Consider the following 22,630-nt stretch of genomic DNA (forward strand, 5'->3'; position numbering starts at 1 on the left):
GAACGGCTTCTTTCCCTTGATCAACAAGATACAGGAGTATATACTTGAACAGCAAGCAGAGGTCACAAGCACTCAGAGGATGGGGGTATCGACCTTCCCATGCTTTGGTGAAAGTGCCTTCGTAACGGACAAGTCACGCCGCAGAAATTGTTTTGCAGTGTTTTGAAGGACAAGAAGAAAACCATGCAGTGCAACTCCTAAGTTTGAAAAGACTGAGGGATTTGGTGGTAAAGAGATGCAATTTTCTCAGACAAAAAATATCAGCGATTTATTTCACCTGTGACTTCAGGCACACTACTGTTTTTTCAACACTGCCAGGATATTTTTGTTTTCCCACTATTAGTCTCTAGATATTTTAATGTACAGAAAGGTCTGCAGGTAGCACATCTAATGCACGTGTAACACTGACCTGAAGTTCCACTGTCTGTTTCAAATGCTGATAGTATAGTTTTCTGTAATGTGGCTTTAGATTGTATTCTTAGGTACAGGGACCTCGCCATGTATTTATTTTTACTACTGTAAAGGACTCTGTACCCCTTTGGCACTATAGGTGTGGACAAATTATAGTCTAAAAACTCAATTGCGACCTCTTGTCAGTTTTTCACTAATATAACTCCACTGATTTCAGTGGAGATCAGGGCCGGCTCCAGGCACCAGGCAACCAAGCACATGCTTTGGGCGGCACCTGGTAAGGGGCGGCCAATCCTGGGGTGGCGAGGGGCAGCACGGCGTGGCATTCCGTGGGGGGGGGGGGCGGGGGGGGCGGCGCGCGGGGGGGGGGTTCCGGGGGGGCGGGGCGCGGGGGGGGGGCGCTTTCTTTTGCTGCTTGGGGCAGCAAAAAAGTTAGAGCCGGCCCTGGTGGAGATATTCCCGATTTACAGCAGTGTAATGAGATCAGACTCAAGTCTGAAAGATTCATGGAGCCCACATAGAATACACCCTTTGATTTGATTTTCTTTGTATATTGACAAGGAACCTTGTTTGTTACAATTCCATTCAAACAAAAGTGCACGTCAATCTCGTTTACCTCATCATCATCTATATTTTCGTCCTCATCCTCAGAATCCAGAAGAAGTTTCCTCTTCCTTCGGAGTCGCTTGAGGGGTCTGTCAGCCTCATTAACCTGGCAGCCAATGCTGACGTTAAGGTTTCTGCTGCTTATTCTGTTTCTGCAATCAGCTTGGATGTCTTTAGAGTCACTGCAAACAGCCACAACTTAAAATAAAAAACCTGTTCTATAACCAGTGTATGGATTGTGTGTAGGGCTTGGCTGGCAAATAAGAAGTGAATTTAATATTTGTGGGAAGAGACAGATTTTCTATCTATCTTAGATACTTATATAGGCGTGGAACGATTTTATCAGTACATATGTGCAAGTAGTGATTTCACTGTACACATACAAATCAACTAAAAGATTTTTCATCGATAATAATCTAAATTTACAGATAGGCAAAGTAAGAAAAATGCTGTCTGAAACCTTATTAGTGTTTGCTTGAAGGATATTTACTATATTTATTTTCATATGTGATGTTGACTATGTTTTAACAGTTACAAAGCTTTAACTTTTTGAATCTCAGCATCTACTGTCATAAAATTATTATCCAACACCCCTCTATAATTTTGCAGAACTGTGAAAATTTAAATAGATAAAAAAAATCTAAGACAATGCTTAAAAATAAACATTGATATTACCTGTTGAAATTACAAAAATCAAATTCTGCCAATTCTACTTATATGGCCTTGTTACCCCAGTATCTGAGTGCCTCACAATCTGTAATGTATTTACCCTCACGATACCTCGGTAACATAGGAAAGTGCTGTTAGCTCGGTCTTACAGCTGGACCACTGAGGCATAGAAAGACTAAATGACTTGCTCGAGGTCACATCGGAGATCTGTGGCATAGCAGGGAGATGACCTGGGTCTCCCAAGTCCCAGCCTAATGCCCTAACCAACAGACCATCCTTCTTCATGGGAAATGTCAGATTGACAGGCCGGGAGGCTTAAATCCTGCATTTATCTCCTGACCAGGTGCAGCACACACAGTGGCAATGCAGCCAGACTTGAGCAGTTGGCACTAATTGACCTCTTTGCTGAAGTCCCGGAGAGCGAACTCTCTTCTCTTCTTTATAGATGGTACCTTCAGGACAGGACTAGGCTGATCAGTAGGCTTTGCACTGCTGCTGCCCGTGCTGTGCTGAAACCTGCTATGTTGATTTATTGCTGTCACTGCAACACCTTCCACCGATGCTAAATTCTCATTAAACGGAAAAATGATGTTAGGTTTCTTACTGGTCTTTATGCTGCTGAGAGCAGGTTCGAGTACAAAACTTCCCATTCTCCAAGCAGTCCATTTGCCCACAGTTTTCACAGGCTGAGATGTCAGAACTAGGCGCGTTGTCTTTGGGCTCTGCAGAAGAGGAATGAGGACAATGATTAAAGAAAAAGTTGTAAAGTTTTTAAATGTATCGCCTCTCAGTCTCATTCAAGGAGCTCTCCTAACGCCCTTTATAAACTTTCACTAACTAAGCCTCACACAGGGAGGTAATTATTATCTCTGATCTGGTATTTAAAGAGAGTGTTTTCTGTCATTAAAGCTCAAACCACTCAGATCTACAGAAGTTGTGATATTTTAATATCAGGGAAACCCATGCTCCTCTGTAAAGGTGTCATAGAAGAATTAAATCTCAAGGCTCTAACCTTACCAGGGTCCACTTAGAAGACTTTTTTTTAAATGCCCATAAATCTTCGAGACAAGTGCAAATTTTGTTTGAAATGTTGTCAAAAGTGACTAAATTTTTTGGGGGTGCTTGTAACATGCAAATATGTTTTAAAAGTCAGTCTTTACATATATTTTTCATATTTCTTGAAAACCTCTATTAAGAGGCCCTGGAAAAGCCTCGTTAAAGGTATCCCATTAAAAGTGTCTGAAAATCTCTCTATATAAATGACTGTACGCTAGCAAGGAAAATGCATGAGTTGAATACAACAAAACTGACTTAGATGATGAGCATGTCGATCCCAGTATAACACTTTTACAGCCTGCCCTGTTCTTCCTAATGTAAATTAAATCCTGATCTAATATCACATTAGAAAACACAAAGTCCTTATTTCCAAAACTTAGCATCAAAGTAATGCACATTTTGTTCATCTATAACAAAGTAATTTTGTTCACAAATTATGCACTTGGGCATACATGTGGGCTGGGTGCAATCTACTATACCTAACATAAGCGTAGCTGCATATTTTGGGCTCACAATTGACTGTTTTGACGCAGTTTGCTAAAACGTGGCCTCAGATGCTAAAAAAACCAAATTGTCAAGTAATCTGTACTATTTCAATTCTTCCCTGGCCCCCATTCACCAAGGCTTGTAATATCCTGCAGGAAGACCGAAAAATATGGTTTATATTTGATGCCTCAGATAGGCCAATACAGACGTCAGATGGATTGGGTTGGAGTTCGGCAGAGAGAGTCCATTTGTACTACATCCTGAGCCCTTTCCATCTACCCTTGAGGACTTGCTGATTCAAGACATGGGGAAGGCAGGTAAGGAAGAACACTTATATAACAGGCTATGCCTGCAGAGCTCTGCTCTGTAGAAAGACACACTATCGGGGGAGCGTTCTTGGGTTAAAGCGGAGCAAGGCTGTCTTAGTGCTGAGTCATCATCCAAGACCAGATTCTTAGCCTGATTGAAAAACACCTTCTAGTCTCTCTGTGACAGGGAAGAGATGCACCCCCAATAAAGCCAGGATGGGTATATCTGAATGTATGGTCTTCCATCTCTCTTGATCTTACTAGGCATTTTGCTACCAGAAGTGCTGGTAGAAGAACATGTCAGAGTTTCCCTGGAGACGGTATGTCTTGCGAACATGGGGACTGGCTCTGAGGTGTGCTTATGCACCATGCTGTTCCTACGTGCTCCAAGGCAGTGACAGGCCTTGAACTGCTCCAAGGTGCTAGTGCAAAAGCCACTCCCTAGCACCAAGGGAGGCTGATACACCAGGGGCTCCATAGCACCAAGCTGGGACACATTTTACACACGATCCTGTGATGCAGGGCCTGCCACAGGACTTTGTGCCAGGAGCCCTAACCCCAGCCTTCAGCCACCCATCACCACTTTCAGGATCCCAAGGCATGACCAGGAAGCGACTCGATGTGGTGACCAAGTCTCAAACTGCCTCTAAACAATAAGAGCCGAAGGAAGATACGCTACTGGACTTAGCAAGCTCAATGCACACCACCTGGGGCTGAGGACAAGACACAAGCCTAGACCCAAAAGGACTACAGCAGCTGCATTGGTTGGAACTGCTGGGCAGCAGCTCCTGGGGGAGGAGCAGGTCTGAAAGGAACTACCTGAAATGTTCCCGGTGCCTGAGGTACCTTTTGCTCACTAGGGCAGTTCCCTTGACTTGGATTATTGTAGCCTCAGGGATCCAAAATTCTTAGCGCTAAGGGTTGTTTCCACATGATTCATGCTAGAGGCACAAGTTTCCAGAGTGAGTCTCCTGCATGGATAATGGGCGAGATCCTGGCCCTGCTTTCCAAGACAGAATTAGCCCAAGCAAACTCAAAACCAGCTCAGCTGGCTACCGGAGGATTCCAACGGCACAGGGAATCCCTGGCTGGCACAGTGGTAGGATATCCACTCCTGCTCCACCCCAACATGAGGTGTGTGTCCAAGGCAAAGAAATCACCAGGCACTCCAGTGATCCCCGTCTGCAAGAACGAACTCTTGGTGGCTGTTGCAACTGAGACATGCTTTGAGTGGGTGCTTGACAAAGATCTCGCCCAGTGTCTTACCCGCCTTTATAAAGTGCTTTGAGATCTTCAGATGAAGGATGTTAGATAAGCACTAAATATTATTATGATTATATGGGAACTAAATTCATTCAAAATACTTTAAAATAGGTATATATATTTAAAAACATACAGTGATTCACTACAATCACCACCACCACACAGCTCATGCCAGCAAGCACTGTATTGCTACAGGAAGCGCTTCATGGGGTTCCAGCGTCCTATCAAGCTGTGTATTTGGTCCCTCGGCAGTGCACAAAGCTCACCTTCAGAATCAGCGCCAGAGGCAGCAGTGGTGTTGGTAGCAGCCGGAGTGGAAGCACCAAGGTTAAGGCCGGCTATGCTGGCATTTATTGCTGGAGCCAAGAGAGTTTTTATGGCTTCTGCTTCAGTAATGATTTCTAATGTTCCAAACTCACTTAAACGGAACTGCAGGTAACAAAAGAAAGAAAGCGGCTAAAGAAGACAAGCAAACTAAACAGCAGCAGACAGGCTTCAAAGGGGGAATGATCGTGCATGAGATTCAATATGTAAGCAGAGCTAGGACAAAAAGCGCCATTGGCAAGAGAAATTGCTTTCCATACAACGCGGTGTCACAAAAAAATCCTATTTCCCCAGGAAATGCCTGTTCAGTGGTGGTCTCATAAAAAAAAGCTATTGATCTGCTTCACTGTTAATACAGAAAAACGACGTTTATTCTTGTGTGCTTCAGATTTTTTCCTTTTATGTAATTCAAACCGACAGCATTTCTAGGAAACAAATGGAGCCACTTATCTGCCCTCTGAAAGAGATCGGCAACTTGGCCAGAATCCCTGTTCTGAGTTCAGGATTAGCCTATGATGAATAAATAGACAGCAGTAGCAACCCACCTAAAAATCTTCTAGCAAGTAGGAACTGTTAAGAAAGAGGTTACTTACCAGTAACTGTAGTTCTTTGAAGAGTACCACACACACCTGTAGGATGAGCTGCCTCTGCCCCCCATACAACCAACCCAACCCCCGCCCCCCCCCCCCCCCCCCCCCCCCCCTCTTTGAGCTTTGGGAACCTTCCACAAATGCAGCATCAGCGGGGATTGCACACATGGTCCTTCACAGCACTAAGTACATCTCTACCCCGCTATAACGCTGTCCTTGGGAGCCAAAAAATCTTACCGCATTATAGGTGAAACTGGAGCACTACTTAACCGCGTTATTTCCGAATTTGTGTTATATTGGGTTGCGCTATATCAGGGTAGAGGTGTATTTGGAGTTAGAGTTATAAGGGACCATGCAGCTGCTTCCCATAGCCCCCATTGGCCTGGAGCAGGGAACCATGGCCAGTGGGAGCCGCGATCGGCCGAACCTGCGGACGCGGCAGGTAAACAAATGGGCCCGGCCTGACAGGGTGCTTACCCTGGTGGGCCACGTGCTAAAGGTTGCCGATCCCTGCACTAGCATATAGGTTGTATATAACTCCTTAAAAATCATAACCAATCTCCACCGCACCAAACCAGGTTCACAAAAGCACTAGCCCTGACCTCTTAGGCCCACTGACAGAAGCATCGTCTTCCTTCTCTCCTTCACCCTTATTGTTCACCATGTCACTAACTCAATTCCACCCAAGCTCTCCCCAAAACCCTCTCCCCACTCATTTGAGCTGCAGCCTGTATTCCTCACAGCTTCAAAGATGCTGCACCAGAAGAAACATATTTCTGCCCCTGAATCCCAAAGTAACCATGAGTATTATTTTTATTTAATTGAGAGCAAAGATAACCCACCCCAAACATATGGTAATGATATACATGGGATTCGGAGGGGCTTTTCTATAGGAGTCTTTACATCGGTTTAATAGGGGCACTACCTCCTTCTTGAAATGGTGGAAGAACAGTAGTGGAAAATGGATGGAAGATATTGCAGGTTGAGGGCTCCTCAGAAACGCATATAATAGTAACAGACCAGTACTGTGAACAAAAGGTCACAATGGGGAGCCTCACCAGAGCTCTGATGTCCCATTAAACAGCAGAGCTAACTACTGAAGGAAGTAAGGATATTAAAGCAGTCTTGTATTAAGGGACTAGATTCTTGAGATATATAGAGCCTTTTAGATATAAAATCATCAACTTGAATCCAGCCCAAGCCGGTAGTGACAGAAGGTGGTTACCACCTGATGGCTCACCTGAGAGCACATGCATTGGTGGGGATCAGTTCACTTTCCAGCGGACGAGCACTCGTATCAGAAAAACCACCACAACAACTGGTGTCTTTGCTAGAAGTCTCTGAAGACTGAATGAGCTATGGAGTTGACCTCTACTCTCACTCTTACTGATCAAGGACAAGGCACATTAGTATATGGGGTGACTGATTCTGCTACTCCCTGCACTGTACCTGCTCTCTAGTTAAACAGAGGATTTCAATCTGCAGACCTGCCAGTACAGCATATTCACTAACTCTAAAGTCACATGAACATTTTTTAAAACATTCTCCTTAATAAGAGACAAAAGAAGTAGACATTACAAAAAACATAACTGTGCTGTTTTCCCCTCCACATGCAAGAATTCTGACATACATGAGGGAGAAAAAAAAGAGGCAAAAAATAAAAGGGAACTGGACACTGAAAACAAAACAAAACCCTGTTATTGGATCATACTACTGAGACGCACACCTGCAAGGCCAGTTAATAATGAACAATCTGGACATTTGTACCACGCTCAGTCACTGTGGTACCTGAGGCCTCACCTTTGTGTTTGATAATCCTGTATTTATATTGTTCTGAATAGATCCCATCATGCTTTGTAGACACTACATACACTGTTATTCCAGAATCAGTTAAATGCAGCCATCTCTGGAGAGGAATATAACTGCTATTTAAGAGAACACAGCAATGTTTCTCAAGAGGTTTTCTTTTAGGAAGTGAAGAATAATGTCTCCAAATAAAAGTACAGGGGAATACAGGAGACAAGTTAGCCATTAGAAAGTAATTATCCAAACTGCAATTTGAACAAAACCCCAGGACTCCTAGGAACTCCATGAACTTGATTCTGTATTACTCAGGTTTTATGTCAGTATAATTCCCATTGATTTCAGGTCCCATATGTTGATCAAAACACTTCAGACACACAGGGTCATTCATGCATGCACTTATTCTTTTCACTTCTGTGGAGATACAGCATGGAAGAATTTGCTTCATAGACTGAAGTAAGCTTTGAATGACTGGGTTGCAGATTTTTCAAAGAAAAGCGGGGGGGGGGGGGTGAAGTGAAAGAAAAAGACCAATGTTTTCCAGTGAGGCCACTGATTTTGTAATGGATACCTAATTTGAGACATGTTGAGCCTGATTTTCAGAGGCTCTGAGTACCCACCGCTCCAATTCACTTCAGTTGGAGCTGTAAATGTTCAGCACCTTTTAACAAAAAACAAAACAAAACCAGGCTCAGGGTATCATGTTAGACATCCAAAAAAAAAATCAATGAAACTGTGGCCTGAATATTTAATTTTAAAAGTACAACTGAAATAAGTCTGTCGGGTAACTTGGAAAACACAATCAACTGATGGGGTCATTTTCTGTCTACCATATTTGTGACTCATATATTGTGAGCAACCTCCTCTAAAATCTCAGCTGTGATTTACGGAGGTTACATTATAGCCGCTACCAAGAAGAAAGGTGTAGCTAGACAATAGCTGAGAAAATAATCACAGACACACTAAAGCAACCAATGGGCGCAGTTCTACAAATATTAACTCGTGAGAATAGCCTTTGCTCATTATGGGCTGAATTTAACAGGATTTCTTGCCTGAATAAGGTGTACCCACACAGCTGAGAAATGGTAAGTTCAGGCCTTAAATGTCTGAGCAGCAATGAATGAAGGCTCTTAAATACCTCCTTGCAGCTATATTTACACACTCTAACTTAACTGAACAAGAGTCAAGAGGGGAAAAAGAAAAAAAAGAAAAAATCAACAGGCTGCCAGAAATCTCACTAGGAATTCACTACTTGTTTGGTGACTCCAACTCTGTTTTGTCAAAGTAGCAGCTGATAGGGGATAATCATTTTAAAGCAAGTCTTTTTTTTAACCAAAGAAAAGAACATGTGCTAACTTCAGTGCATTACTAAAGGCCCGGTCATTTCTTTACCCTGTTCCTTGGTTTCTTACTTGTATGTTGCTACCTGGCAAGGTAGCAATGCCGTCTTTCCAGTCTAAGGCACCCATTACATCGAAGTCTGCAGTCGGGGTGATGGTGGGTTTTCTCTCCGAGACACTCTGTTCCATCTTTCAGCTTAGCCTTTGGGTTTGTTTGTTTTTTAATTTTTAAGAAAGAAAACTAGGGGTTGAAAACAAAACAAAAGAGAGGCACAGAATCAACAGGCCTGTCACTTACATTTCATGAAGGATTTTAAGAGTGACGCTGCTTATGCTTCATATAGTTAATGGCTTTCAAAAGATGGAAAAAAATGTCAACTTGCAATTTGCTCAAGGCACTTATTTAAAAAAAAGGGGGGGGCGGGGAGGGGTGAGACAAATATGCAGTTTCAGGACAAAATTTCAAAACAGACACTCAATTGGGTTTGCATAATTATTGTCCATTTTACAGGTTATGGGCAAAACCATGGTCTCTCTCAAGTCCATGGGAGCTTTGCCATTGATTTTAAATGGGACTAGGATTTGGGCCTATCTCAACACCAACACACACATGCGCAGATACCCCAACATTGCTGTGGCACTGAGGTGCCTTAAACAATTTTAAAGAGCAATATTCTCTTAGCAGCACTGGCAGATTGTACTATTATCGGTACTCACCTCCTACAGTGTTTACACTCTTAAGACTGCTTTGCAGCCATATAAAAGTTATCCAGCAGGAGAATCAACTAAAAGCTATATTGCTATGTGGACTAAGTATCTGATGACAGCAACAATAATACAAATATAGCATTTTACGTGCAATAATCAATTATCAATAAATTGTACTTCATTGCCTGGCATATATAATTTGAATAATATGAATACTGAAAAAACCTGGCTGCTTTTAAAAAAAAAAAAAAAAAAAAAAAGGAAATTTACTTCTCATTCTTGAACTGGAAGTTTTATTATTTTTCCTTTCTGACCACATAACCTACGTTACCTTAGTAAAAACAGGCCATACCAGTGACAAATTCAATTTAATCCTTGTCCTGCAGAAACAGGCTTCAACTGCCGTGGGGAAATCATACCACCATTTGATGTCAAAGTCTCTTACACATCAGATCATCAGCATGTTCCAAGGCAGAACTTCATTTTATTGGAGGTCAAAAGCTCACCTCTGAGGTAGGACAAGTCTCACTGTCCAAGCAATCATGTATCTCCAATTCAAGCAGCTTAGGGAGTGCTGTATGTTTAACTTGATTAACTCATTTGTGGGATGGACATTTGCAAACAGTACTTCTAGGCACCTCTGGACAAAACTAAATCCACTGCTGATGTAGGCATCACAATCTGATTATTTCCCTTGGGGCAGGTTTATTTTCTCTACGTTTTTAAATTTAAAAATCAAACAAGGACAATTGCTTTTGCACCCCAAGAGACTGGCAGAGATACAAGCACCATATACTGTGATCATGATGAGTCAGGCTGATGAAATTGGGAACCTGTTAGCTACATTTATGGTCCAATTCTTGAAGGTGCTCAAGAACTTCAACTCCCACTGATTTCAGAGTAGCTTCAACAGGAGATACAGAATCTTACCATCAGGCTCTTAGTGCCACTAGCTAATGGAGAGCAAACAAAGTTTCCACTAAGTTAATACAGAGATCACATGGTAGCATTACACTCTTTTATCAAGATACTCTGGTACAGTTACTCAGGATCATCCTTCATCTAAGTCTTCTTCATCCAGTTCCAACTCAATACATTAATATTTGGATACAGACTTGTAAAGCTATAAAAGCCTATTTGTAGTCTACAGTTTGGTACCATGTCCTGCAAAGGTACCATGTATCACAGGATTTGTCATTCCTCCAATTCATCCTTTATTTTAAAGGATCTTTAACTTCAGCAAAATACCCTCAAGCCCACACCAAGTCAGAGTTTACATTGAATGCGTTCTTACTGATGGCACCCGAGTATTATTATTGCAGTACTGGAAAGAGTGGTTCCTAATAAATAGGTGGAGTAAGAGATGGAGGACTGAATCCCTGGGTTCTATTCTCTGTCACTGACTCACCGTGTCACCTTCACCCTTTCGTGCCGGAGCTTGTCCCCTGGTAAAACGAGGGTTAATGATACAGACCTACCTCATCAGAGGATTAAGGAACATTTGTACAGATCTTTGGGCTAGGCAAATGTTCAGCACTGTTTCCCACCACACTCGCAAGAGGCCCAATGCTGCAAGGTGTGGAGCGCTCTCAATTCCCACTGTGCTCAATGGGACATGGGGGAATTAGCAGAAAACACTGGGCACTGAGCAGGATTGGGTCCCCGGTCAGTAAGAACATTTGCAGAGGTCTCACTGGAGCCGGAGGCTTTGAGGCCACTCGGATAGAACAGCTTGGAAGACAATAGTTTAAACCAGTGGTTCTCAACATTTCCAGATTACTGTACCCCTTTCAGGAGTCTGATTTGTCTTGCATACCCCAAGTTTCACCTCACTCAAAATCTCTCCAGTCGCCCAGCTCTGAAGGCAGAGCCGCCACCAGCAGTAGCACAGAAGTAAAGGTGGCAAGCCACTCTTTGTGGCTTGGGAGCACTATTTTTAAAATCCCACTCTCACCCCACCTGCAATATCCGCTCTCACGTTGTTTGTTGAATTTTTATCCCTCTGCCGCTGTTATGGCAGTGGGTCCTGTGGGACCCACAAGATCCCAGACCTGCCACAGGGCGCTAGAGTCTGTTGTACTCGGCCAATAGGATGAGTCGACATAGAGGTCTTCCAGAGGGTCTGTACCTCCAGGGATACGCATACCCCGGTTGAGACCCTCTGGTTTAAACTATGTGAGTTATTTAAAACCAGACCAAGCAAAGCATTAGAAAACACAGCGTATGGAATAAGCTCGTACTGGCCAGAGCAGGACTAGCTAAAATAGGCCTTTTTCACCTCTATCTTTCATAAATCTAATTAAAAAACTAGAAAAATATTATAAGAAAGAAATTACTTTTCTTATAATGCTCATTTTATAATCCACTACCAGTAAAACCAATATAGCCCAATAAAGAGAAACAAAATGTTCAATTAAAAGAGATGGCAGAAACCAGCTTGAAACATTAGAAAAAGCTTTAGTCACGCAAGAACTTTTCCCTTTGGCCCCAGTATCTGATTGTTTTTCTTGTAACTTTCAAAAAGACCCAGAAAACATTACTGTGCCAGAAGACTGGATGTCCTGTAACTGTAATTTAAAATGTGGCAAAACTAGAACGGAAATTTCAGCTCTAAACAGCCAATTCTGATTCATAAAATAAATGATGCAAACATCCTGGGAGAGAGAATAATTTACAATGAATACATCATAGACCAGGTTTGGACATAGTTCATAGCGCCCTTTGCTTTTCAAAGGCAGTGGATAGGTGCACAGAAGGTGGGAGCCAGGAATGCCACAGTTTTAATCTTGTCTCTGCCACCAAATCACCTTGTGGCTTGGGGCAAATCACACTTAGGACAGACAGCTTGGATCTTCAGAGGTGCTGAGTTCCCACAGCTTCCATTGTCTTCAGTAATGGCAGTTGTGGGTGCTTATCACCCATGAAAATCTGTCACCTTTTATTTAGGTGACTAACTTTACGCACCCATATTTGAAAATGTGGCCATTAACATCGGTCTCGCCCTACTTGTCAAGGGCAGATAAATAATACAGACATCTCCAGCAAAAGTGTTAGGGTTAGTTATATTGGTAAATAGCTTTCAAAATATAAAACATTACGAAAGATCTAAATATTATTAGACTTTCAGGGAAAGGACCTGCTTTCAAGAAGAGTTCTACTTCACGTGCAATCAGCCGGCATCCCTACTACGCAGGGAGTTCAGTGTAGCTACAGCAATGTAAAACTGGAGCAACACAGGGCTGAATTAAGACCAAAGACTTTTAAAAATCAAGTAACAACAATTTCAAGTTTTCAACCCTTCTGACTATGCCTTTAAACAAGGAGAAGCAGAATCACAACTGAAAAATACTTGGGAGTCAAGAAAACCACCTGATTTTCTGCTGCTCTGAGAATGACTGGAATTATAAATTTCCTTTTTGCCCAGAAACAGAACTGGGAACCTATTAGAGCTGAACATTTCATTCAGTAGAATAAATCTACTAAGAAACAAACAAAAGTTCTGTAAGTGTCTTTGCCTTGCATGAGTGATTGTTTCAAAGCTCCATATTGCCTCACTTTCTTATATGACTTATTTAAAGTATTTAACAAATATCTAGCACATAATGCCTGTAAATGACTCTCGATTTCTCAGCTGTTTATAACCAGAAGTGAAGAGATTCAGGCCTTTTCCTAGGATACAACTAATCTAACCTCAAAAAACTGCCCTGAAAACGTATCAGCCAGACACACAATTGTTTGCCTGCCCTTTACTACAATGATGACGACTGACAATACTTTACTTGCCCATCAAAAACAATTACTCACTCTGGGCAAGTAATATTTTGCAAGGCTCAACTAGTCCTCTTAACAAGAAAGCCAGCTTACCACTGGCATCCAGTCAGTCTAGCCAGAAACACAATGGATGATCAAAACCAGCAGTGGAACTAGAGTGGCGCCATAATTTCAATATAAATTACGAGCAGCCACAGAAGGCACTTAGTACATCAATAAGATACAGTTGCTCATACTGTCCTCTGTCTCAACCTAGAAACCACATAATGGAACATACTCAAACAAAATGCTAACCGCCTTCATTCATTATGCTTTCTATTTGCTTCTCCCATTCTTAGTACATGTGTTCGCAGTTGGCAAGAGAAAAGAGTTCAGTTATGACTACAAAAGCCACCCAAATGCAATTAGACTGAAAGACTAGAGAAGGATGGTGTAGGAAAGGGAGGATGACCTTTTGGTTCAAACACTGAGCTGAGATTCAGGAGATCCAAGGAGGTCTTTTCCCAGCTCTGCCACAGACTCCCAATGGGCAAGCCACTTTACTTTTTGGTGCTTCAGTTGTTCATGTGTAAAATGCTTATCTCCCAAAGATGTTGTGAGGATAAATGCATTACATCTGTGTGGTATTCTATCATGATGTTGGGAGATAGATAAAATAGTACTAGAGGCTATCCAACTCTTATTAATGTATAAGGTCAGGCAGCAATATTATACAGGTACACTTCTAAACCCAATCCTTACTTTTGCAATAAATTCAGACTAGCACCATAGTCTACGGAACGGCTTTCTCTTAAAAGCCACTGGTCAAATATTCACATATGCCAGCTGACAGAAGCAAAGATCCAATGTAACACAATTACTAGACCAGCATTTATGTAGTTTAAGAATTTCTGTCCCTCTCTCATACTCACCCCCCCAGCCCATCCTCCAACCACCAGCCACTGTACATTACAGCAAAGTTTCAGTAGGAAACGGAGTGAAAAGAAATCATACGTCAAGTCAGGTGCAGCAAATGCAATTCCAAGGGTCAGTGCTTCAATTCACACATTTTCCACCCGATTCACAGGTTTGCCATTCAGTTTTTCCATTCAGTTCTTCAAGTCTCCTCCAGTTAAGTTTCCCTCAGCGTGCGATCATACTTGCTTTGCTACCCTTCTCTTCACATTGTATAACATCTTGAAGTTAACTAGAAAGCAGTCTTTTTTCCTTTTTTCATTACAGAAACCCAATGAGGCATTCAGTGCTATGCTGGAAAAAAATATTTCAGTCTATTCCCAGAAGAGGAGAATGGAAGCAGAAGGAGGTACAAAACATACTTGTGTGTCCACAAAGTTAACAGTTTGTGTTCAATTATTCTAGGTGACAAATAGCACCACACAATACATTAACTTGTTTTTGTGGCTTGCATTAAACTGTTATCCTGCTGGGGCTTTTTCCTCCCCTCTAATCCCCTATTTTGAAGATTTTGGTGATTTTTTTAATGCTTGCTGACAGTCCTCCTCTAGATAGCCAATGAACAAGTACAGTACAAGCAGTGGCAATACAACCTTGACCCACCAATGTGCATGAAGAGGGGAAAGTGGGGAATTCAGGTTACTTCGCTCATCCAGTCCCAGCCCCTCTACTGTCAGCGACCAAAGGGGCCACTTGTACACAAACAAAGTACACACATTTTACGAGTTTAAGCCAACACAGGATGGACCTGACAAGAGACACACCTGGAAACAGGTTTTTCAGAATTTCCTGTAAAAAGACTTTACCTGAAACATCCATCATCTGGATGCTTTAATCTGTATTGTTCCCAAGTGAATAAATTTACCATGGGAAGGTACAGCCATTTCTCTACCAGTTTTGATTGGAATGTTTTTCATTCGAGACCTAATGACCCAAAGATAAACAATACAATTTTGGGTTCTGAATTACATCAATCTGGTGACATCATTGAAAGAGTCACAATTCTGAAAAAAACATCATAATGGTTCTTCCAAGGGGCAACTAAAATGTAAAGTAATGTGTTGAAGTTTACCTGAGTCACAAACCAGGAATGTCGCTATGAAATACTTCCATTACATGTTCAGAAAATTGAAGTGAATAATGGAAAATAATTAGTGGACCCTTCCTACCAAAGGAAAATGCCATTCTCCATACTATTTTGTTGTCCTTAAAAATTTCTCTTGAAGTTTAAGACAATAGCTGGATATGGGTTCCCAAATAGAAAGGTTAGAGGAATTGTAAAGCTGCATTGGTTCTCCTCAAATAACCTTTTGGCAATGTGAGCAAAAAGAGGTCAGAATGCACCTATTTGATTGATCACCTACAAGGTGAGGTTAAGGAGAATAATATAGCTTCTCACTGTTCAGTTTTGGAAGAATTGTTTTTTAATGTATACTAAGCGGACATTAATAATTGCTCTTTTCAAGGCTAGAATAATTCACCTTCAGGTCAAATATGTACAAGAACCTTAAAAATACAAAAGTGTTCACAGAATTGGCCAAAATAAGCATAAACCAATACAAACATTTTAATATAGACACATACGCAGACTGGTGATTAAAATTCACCTGACCTTTAAGTCACTAGCAAAACTAGTCTGAGCACCCCTATTCTATCTACCAGTAGCTAAAAAAAATGGCAAAATGCAATTAAAAAAATCTGGTAGCTATTTACTAAACTACTTGATGATAGAATATAGTAAAACTGTCTAGGATTTTGCTCAACAATACTAAAATCTGAAGCAATTAAAGTAAAATCTGGTGATGGTATAACAAAATTCCAAGCTCCAGGAAACGAGCCCTACATAGCAAAAACAATACAACATCAAAATGTCTTCTCCATATGAAATATACTAGAAAGCTGCAAAAGCTCAAGTGTTACTATGTCAGGAAAAAGTTACAACAAAAATGACATCCTCCTACAGAATGATTCTGCTTCTTGGCTGATCACTTCACTTTACTGATTCAAGTAAGTAACAAGCTAGGAAAGCACTTTTTCAGAGAATATGAGCATTCTTATACATTACATAGCACAGTTCTTGCCATCCACCTTCATCCATTAGAAGTTTAAAAAAAAGACACAATATTAGTTTTGCAATTTGGGAACTGCACGTTTAGTTGATAATATACTATTATGCAAGGCCCCAATCCAGCAAAGTGTTTAAGCACATAAACAACTTTAGGAATATGAATAGTCCTATTGACGTCTCACAGATGTCTCACATGCTTAAAAGTTTTGCTAGATCAGGACCTTGTATAACAATAGAATATTATTGATTAAATGTGTAAATGCATCCCCTATACCCAGTCTCCAACCCTGCAAAACTAATATTACGTCTTTATTTTAAGCTTGTAAGAGTTATCACTATTCAGAGCTGAATGATTATATTATACAATACAATTTACTTTTCTACCTAAAGAGATACAGCCCAACTTAATACACCAAGTACTAATGTTTTCTAATCTGGACCTCATATCAAGCACAATTTATAAAACAAAAATCAAACACGCACGTATCTGGGGACTTGGACACAACCACAAGGGTGTATCAATAGTTTTAGTATTTTAAGAACTATGAACCAGTCTTCAAATGGTCTTGATCTGTGATAAACCAAACGGCCCAAGGACTTTTGTATTTAAGATTTGGATAACATTCCGTCCCTGAACCTGCCATCTTTACTCAATGGGAGTTTTGACCGAGTAAGGTCAGTGGCATCAGACCCTCTCCAGGCATTGTAGAAGCTGCTCTTATTGACAGGCTCTCTCATAGCCAAAGGCAACATACTGAAAAGATGGAAGTCTTCACCTCGTTTAAATATAACGGCGTGATACAATGAAATGAATGTGCTGGCAAATTCAGAGAGGGCCTTGTGCTGTTTGAAAGATAAGGAAATGCAGTTTGATGGGATTTGGTTTGTGTTTCTGGTTTGATAGGATTAGTTTTTAATCTGTGAAGTGTACAGTCCTCCTTTATTATTCCCAGATAAAAAAAAAAAAAAAACTTATATTATGCTGGAGTTAAGGCTAGAAGTACATATCAGAAGCCCCCACATCTTTCCTTCCACGGCCCAACTCGCTCCCCAGCTCCTACCACACCAGAAAGCAGCACCATGGGAAGCAAGGATGGGGAAAAGGACCAAAAGCAACTGTGTAAGGAGGACATGGAGGTGTGAATGGAAATGTGAGGAGGCAAGTTCAGAGAACAGGGATATAGGGGTGGCTGTCATATAATCTTTTAAAGTGAGATACTGTATAAGTTTAGAAAGACACAATAACTCCCACTACTTCCCACTGAAAAGAGGGGTACCCAACTTGCACAACTCCTGTTCAACTGTTCTGAACAAACCTTACTACAGGAATGAAACTTAGGCATGTGGCGCACACCTTTTAAAAGCAGTGACAGTTAGGGTCAACTGCTTGTGTAAGGTTGAGCCAGTAATTACCAATGAGAAATCCTAACACCTGGCTACAGTCCATCCCCAGCCTCCCTCCACTCCCTCACTTCAACTAAGGCTGGGTCTACACTACCCGCCTGAATCGGCGGGTAGAAATCGACCTCCCGGGGATCGATTTATCGCGTCCCGTTGGGACGCGACAATCGATCCCCGAATCGACGCTCTTACTCCACCAGCGGAGGTGGGAGTAAGTGCCGTCGACGGGAAGCCGCAGAGGTCGATTTTGCCGCCGTCCTCACAGCGGGGTAAGTCGGCTGCGATACGTCGAATTCAGCTACGCTATTCACGTAGCTGAATTTGCGTATCTTAAATCGACTCCCCCCTGTAGTGTAGATGTAGCCTAAGAGAACTGCAACATACAAATTAAGGGGAGAAAAAGGGTGGCTGGTTGAATTACCTCTTAAAAATGACCTCAGCTATTGCCAAAGTCTTCACTTCTTGCTGTAAAATAAATTATGATTACAGATGTTTAAAAACTATATTTTAAATAGTTTTGGAGGGAAATTACCCTACGCATCATAAGCATACATTATACTTTGAAAGGTCTGTTGTACTCCATTATTCAGACTACACAAGCAAAAAACTTTTCAAAAATCATTTGAAAATATTCTAGGAAAGAAAGTATTTTATCTTTAAATGAAAATGAGCTGAAGAGTTCAGCTGTCCTCAGAGAAGTAATTGTGTCAAATTTAGAAATTAAATACATTATACTGTGAAACACATGGATTTTAAATTCAAGTGAAAATCCTCAACCTGAACTAGGGAAGCACTACTGTTCCCTCCAAAACATACATACATCGTACAAAACAAACAAACATCCCTTACTCCGATATGTAAATACTTCATGCATGTATATCTCACAGTTGCTATTTCCCTCCCCTTGAGTTTAAAATAGAAATATCAAAATATTTTAAATAGGGGGTTCAAAAATGACCCAATATATGGGTCTTGGAATATTCCAATCTCTCCATCAAAAATCATCCTAACATCTGTCAACCATACAAAAGAAAAGAAAAGCTTGTTTGCACAGATACAGAGCACAGTTAGTAAAATAACATGAAATTCTATGAATCTACTTTCAAAATATTTAAATAACTATATCTGAATGCTGAAATTAACACCATGTGCATTCCAGAGTCCGTTGTCACCAAACTTTTCTTCCCAACATAATCAGATCTTTCAGCCCCGGCTCATCTCTCATTATTCAACAGCAGAATTATGAAGATTTCAAATAATTGTTTTTGTTTTTTTCTTTGACTGAACTTCAAAATCTTCCATGTTATTTGGGCACTGAGAATCACATCTTGCACCCTATTCTTAGACTTGCAAGTCCCCGAAGGCTAGGGTGATCAGATGTCCCGATTTTATAGGGACAGTCCCAATATTTGGGGCTTTTACTTATATAGGCGCCTATTACCCCCCACCCCCATTCCAATTTTACATACTTGCTATCTGGTCACCCTACCAAAGGCAGAGAGAACCCTGCATATCCACAATGAACTGGTGGAGATTATGGGTGGGGCAGTCAAAGGCAAGATGCACTGGAACTTGGTGGTGGTGGAGATAAAGGTGGGTTGAGGGAATCTGTATTTATTGCAGATCCACTAGTGTAAACCCATCCCCCACAAGGGATGTGCAGCAAGTTGCAGGTCCTCCTCCCAAAACTGTGTCTGCATGCGCGCGCGCGCACACACACCAGGGACAAACAAACTAGATTCCATCTCTCAGTCAAGCAATCTGTTTACATGGGCTCTGCTTTACTGCTCAGAATTTGACCCTAAATTCATTAGTCATTCCCCAAGATCACCACCTCATCAAGCCTCAGGATGTTCAGATGAAAAGCTTTGTTGTGTGACAGAAGGGAGACAACAGGGGAACCTAGACCACAACAACAAACAACAAAATTTAGCAAGCATTAGAAATCTAGACTCTTGATACAAAATGTCTGTTGCAATAATATGCCTACAGACTAAGAGTCCCATCTCCTCAAGAAGCAAGTAAACCAAAAAATGTGTTATAGTTTACATATTAGTATAGACCATTAAATACCACGCTTGAGGCAAATAAAGATATAGCCCGAGGTCATGAGAAGTTTGGTCGAGACAGTAACAGACTGGAAAGTACACCTCTGTTACATTCATCATTGCCATTTACTTGTGATGGCAATAAAAATAATAGAAGAAAGCAAAATAAATTCATTCTGACCAAAACAAATGGGAATCAATTTGCACAGTCTGAGTTCTATTAAGCAACTTTAAACATAGAATAGAGCTCAGTTCTGACACCCACACTCATGCTGAATTATATCTTATTCCACAATTATTCAATTTTAATGGGTATATCTGCAGAGAAAGGTACGGTCAATGTTATGTCAAAATTGGACCCACAGAGTTATAGTGGGCACAAGTGCCCAGTAATGAGACTATTCACAGGAGCAAACACCATGCACAGTAGTAAGTGTCTGCAGTATCAGGCACAAGTTTTGTCCCTCTTTATACTTCTGTCTTACTACATACTAAGACACTCAAGAAGCTGGTTGTAGAGGAGAGATCTTGTGCAATTGAGCACAAAAGCTCAGAGCTCTTTATCCCTTAATCCTAACTACGTATCAACATTTAAATTTTTTTTTTGCTACTCCAGTCAGTGGTTGAATAAATTACACTAAACATTTTCAGATTAAAAATGTAATCCCATTCCTCCCAGTACCAAACATCACTACGATTGTCCTATATTAATACTTATCCCTATGCTAGGATGATCCTCATCAAGATCTATAATCAATATTTCTGAAATATTAAATATATCCCTCCACTCATCTGCCACCAGCATCCATTCCTTTAATAAAATCATGATATTGCTGGTTCAAAAATACCTTTTCCTCTGAAGATTCTGCTTCTAGAAAAACCGTATAACATTTCTCCCACACATCAAATCTCCATCTCAAGTGAAAACTTTTTTTTGTCTTACCTAAATCTCTAAAATCTCTGTCTGTTATTACTTAACTTTGTAAAGTTTTTTGAGATTGTTTTATATACTGGGTTCTGTACAAACAAAGTTATCTAAAAAAAATACATAACGTTTGTGGCAACAGTAGCAATGACAACTATAGCCTCATAATAAATAATGAACTGTGCTCGCAACAATGTAGTCTATAGAATAACTAAGTTCCACTTTTCTCTATAAGTATTCCAGTCCAGGGATTTCAGGAGTATAAAAAGAGACAGATTGTATAGTAAATGCTTCACTATATTTTAAAATATGCTTTCAACCATCCAACTGACAGTGTTAAAATAACATCAAAGTGAATTTTTATCTCACACACATGACTTCCAGCTCAGAGATTAGAAGACTTTCCCCCAGAGTATAGAGGGGATTCCCATCAGAAGATCCCTGACACTATGGTATATCAGTCCCTCTCCATCAATCAGCGATGGGATATTCACGAGGAAAAATTGTGTGGGTCAGCCAGAAATGGCATCTTCTCACTAGATCCCCCGGAATCGGGTGAATAGGGTCCTCTGTCAGTCAGACACCAAGTGAGGGTAGGGACAGAGTGAATGGAGAGGGAAGGGAACTGAGGCAGAGCATTGGAGCACGCTGGGGAGGCAGAGGCAGGTACTGAATAGAGGGGGCTTTGCTGTGTGGACGCTAAGGGAGCACGCCTCCTGCTCCTGCCTCGCATCCACCCTGTAATGTGGCAGGATCAGGAAACACACAAGTTACATATGAGAGGAAGGAGGCCCCCCACCCAGCAAGAGGATATTCTCTATGCACCCACCCCCCAGGCTGTTATTCCCTTGTACCCCTCTCCAAAGAGCTGATGGCAAACTTTCCAATCGAGCCTAAGCCCCCCCAGCCAGGGGGAGACTTGGGGGGTGGAGAACTGTCTGAATTGGGAATCCCCTAAACTCCTTCACACCAACCTGGGGAGAGGTAAATGGGGCAGCCCCACCCTTCGACAGTCCTCTATGGGGAGGGTCCGCCCCATACCCCAGCCAAACAAGGGAATAAGGCAGCCCCCCCCCACCTCACTGGGACCCCCCCACACACGCTAACCAGGGGTGGGGAAGAGACCAGGACATTTCTCAGTCACTGGGGGGGGGATATAGGGCAGCCCCGTGTCCCCTCCATTCCCCAACTTGGGGGGCATGGCGCAGCCCCTCCCCCAGGGCCGGGGGCCCAGGGCGGGGCACTCCCACTCACGGGGGGGCAGGGGCAGGAACCCCTTCAGGCCAGAGGGGAATGGGGCAGGCTCCCCCGCTGGGACCCCTCCCGCACAGGGCGCCCCACTCACCGCCCCCCGCCTTTCCGGCTCTTTAACTCTCCTCGGGACAGTTTGTTATTGGAGTGGCCCGGGAGCAGCCAACGCGCATGCGCGGCCGCTGCTCCGGCTGGGGCGGGGAGGGGGCACAGCGAGGGGGCAGGATGGGGGGGTCAGAGTGAGGGGGCAAGGGGAACCGAGAGGGCGGGATCGGGAGGGGCTTCAGGGGGGCAGGTGGGGGGGACCCAGGAGCAGGATGCGGGGATGCTTCAGAGGGGGCAGGGTGTGGGGGCAGGATTTGTGGACAGGATGGAGAGAGAAAAGGGAAGGATGCGAGAAATGGAGGAGGACAGACTGGGAGCGAGATATTGGGCTGTAGCAAGGGGGACACAGGGCAGAGGGAAGGGGTGCACCTAAGGGTGTGAGGGGGAGCAAGAAGGGGCAGGAAATGAGAGCTGAAGAATGGGAAAAACTGGGGGCAGGACAGAGGGGGGCCACTAGGGAGCAGTGTAAGAGGTCTTGGGGGGCAGGAAGAGGAGGAGACAGACATTGGGGGTGATAAGAGAGTGAAGTGCACAGGGGCTGAG

The 22,630-nt window shown here is 42.3% G+C and overlaps 1 protein-coding gene across 5 annotated transcripts in view; it reads right to left on the minus strand.

Moving 5' to 3' along the window:
* Positions 1–22,144, minus strand: part of LOC117868192 (lethal(3)malignant brain tumor-like protein 4) — a 77,769-nt gene extending 55,625 nt beyond the window's left edge. For 2 of the 5 annotated variants that reach the window (XM_034753924.1, XM_034753926.1), the window contains exons 1-5: positions 22,077–22,142; positions 8,929–9,097; positions 5,066–5,228; positions 2,291–2,408; positions 1,028–1,199 (exon numbers count right to left, since the gene is read on the minus strand). In XM_034753924.1, the coding sequence (XP_034609815.1) occupies positions 1,028–1,199; positions 2,291–2,408; positions 5,066–5,228; positions 8,929–9,045 (570 nt within the window). In that variant the 5' untranslated portion in view covers positions 9,046–9,097; positions 22,077–22,142. Of the gene's footprint in view, positions 1–1,027; positions 1,200–2,290; positions 2,409–5,065; positions 5,229–8,928; positions 9,098–22,076 lie in introns of those variants that run through there. The other 3 variants (XM_034753927.1, XM_034753928.1, XM_034753929.1) reach the window with 3 other exon arrangements.
* Between the last annotated feature and the right edge of the window lie 486 nt (positions 22,145–22,630).

The sequence above is a fragment of the Trachemys scripta genome, chromosome 20, assembly GCF_013100865.1.
Source record: "Trachemys scripta elegans isolate TJP31775 chromosome 20, CAS_Tse_1.0, whole genome shotgun sequence".
NCBI classification, from domain to species: domain Eukaryota; kingdom Metazoa; phylum Chordata; order Testudines; family Emydidae; genus Trachemys; species Trachemys scripta.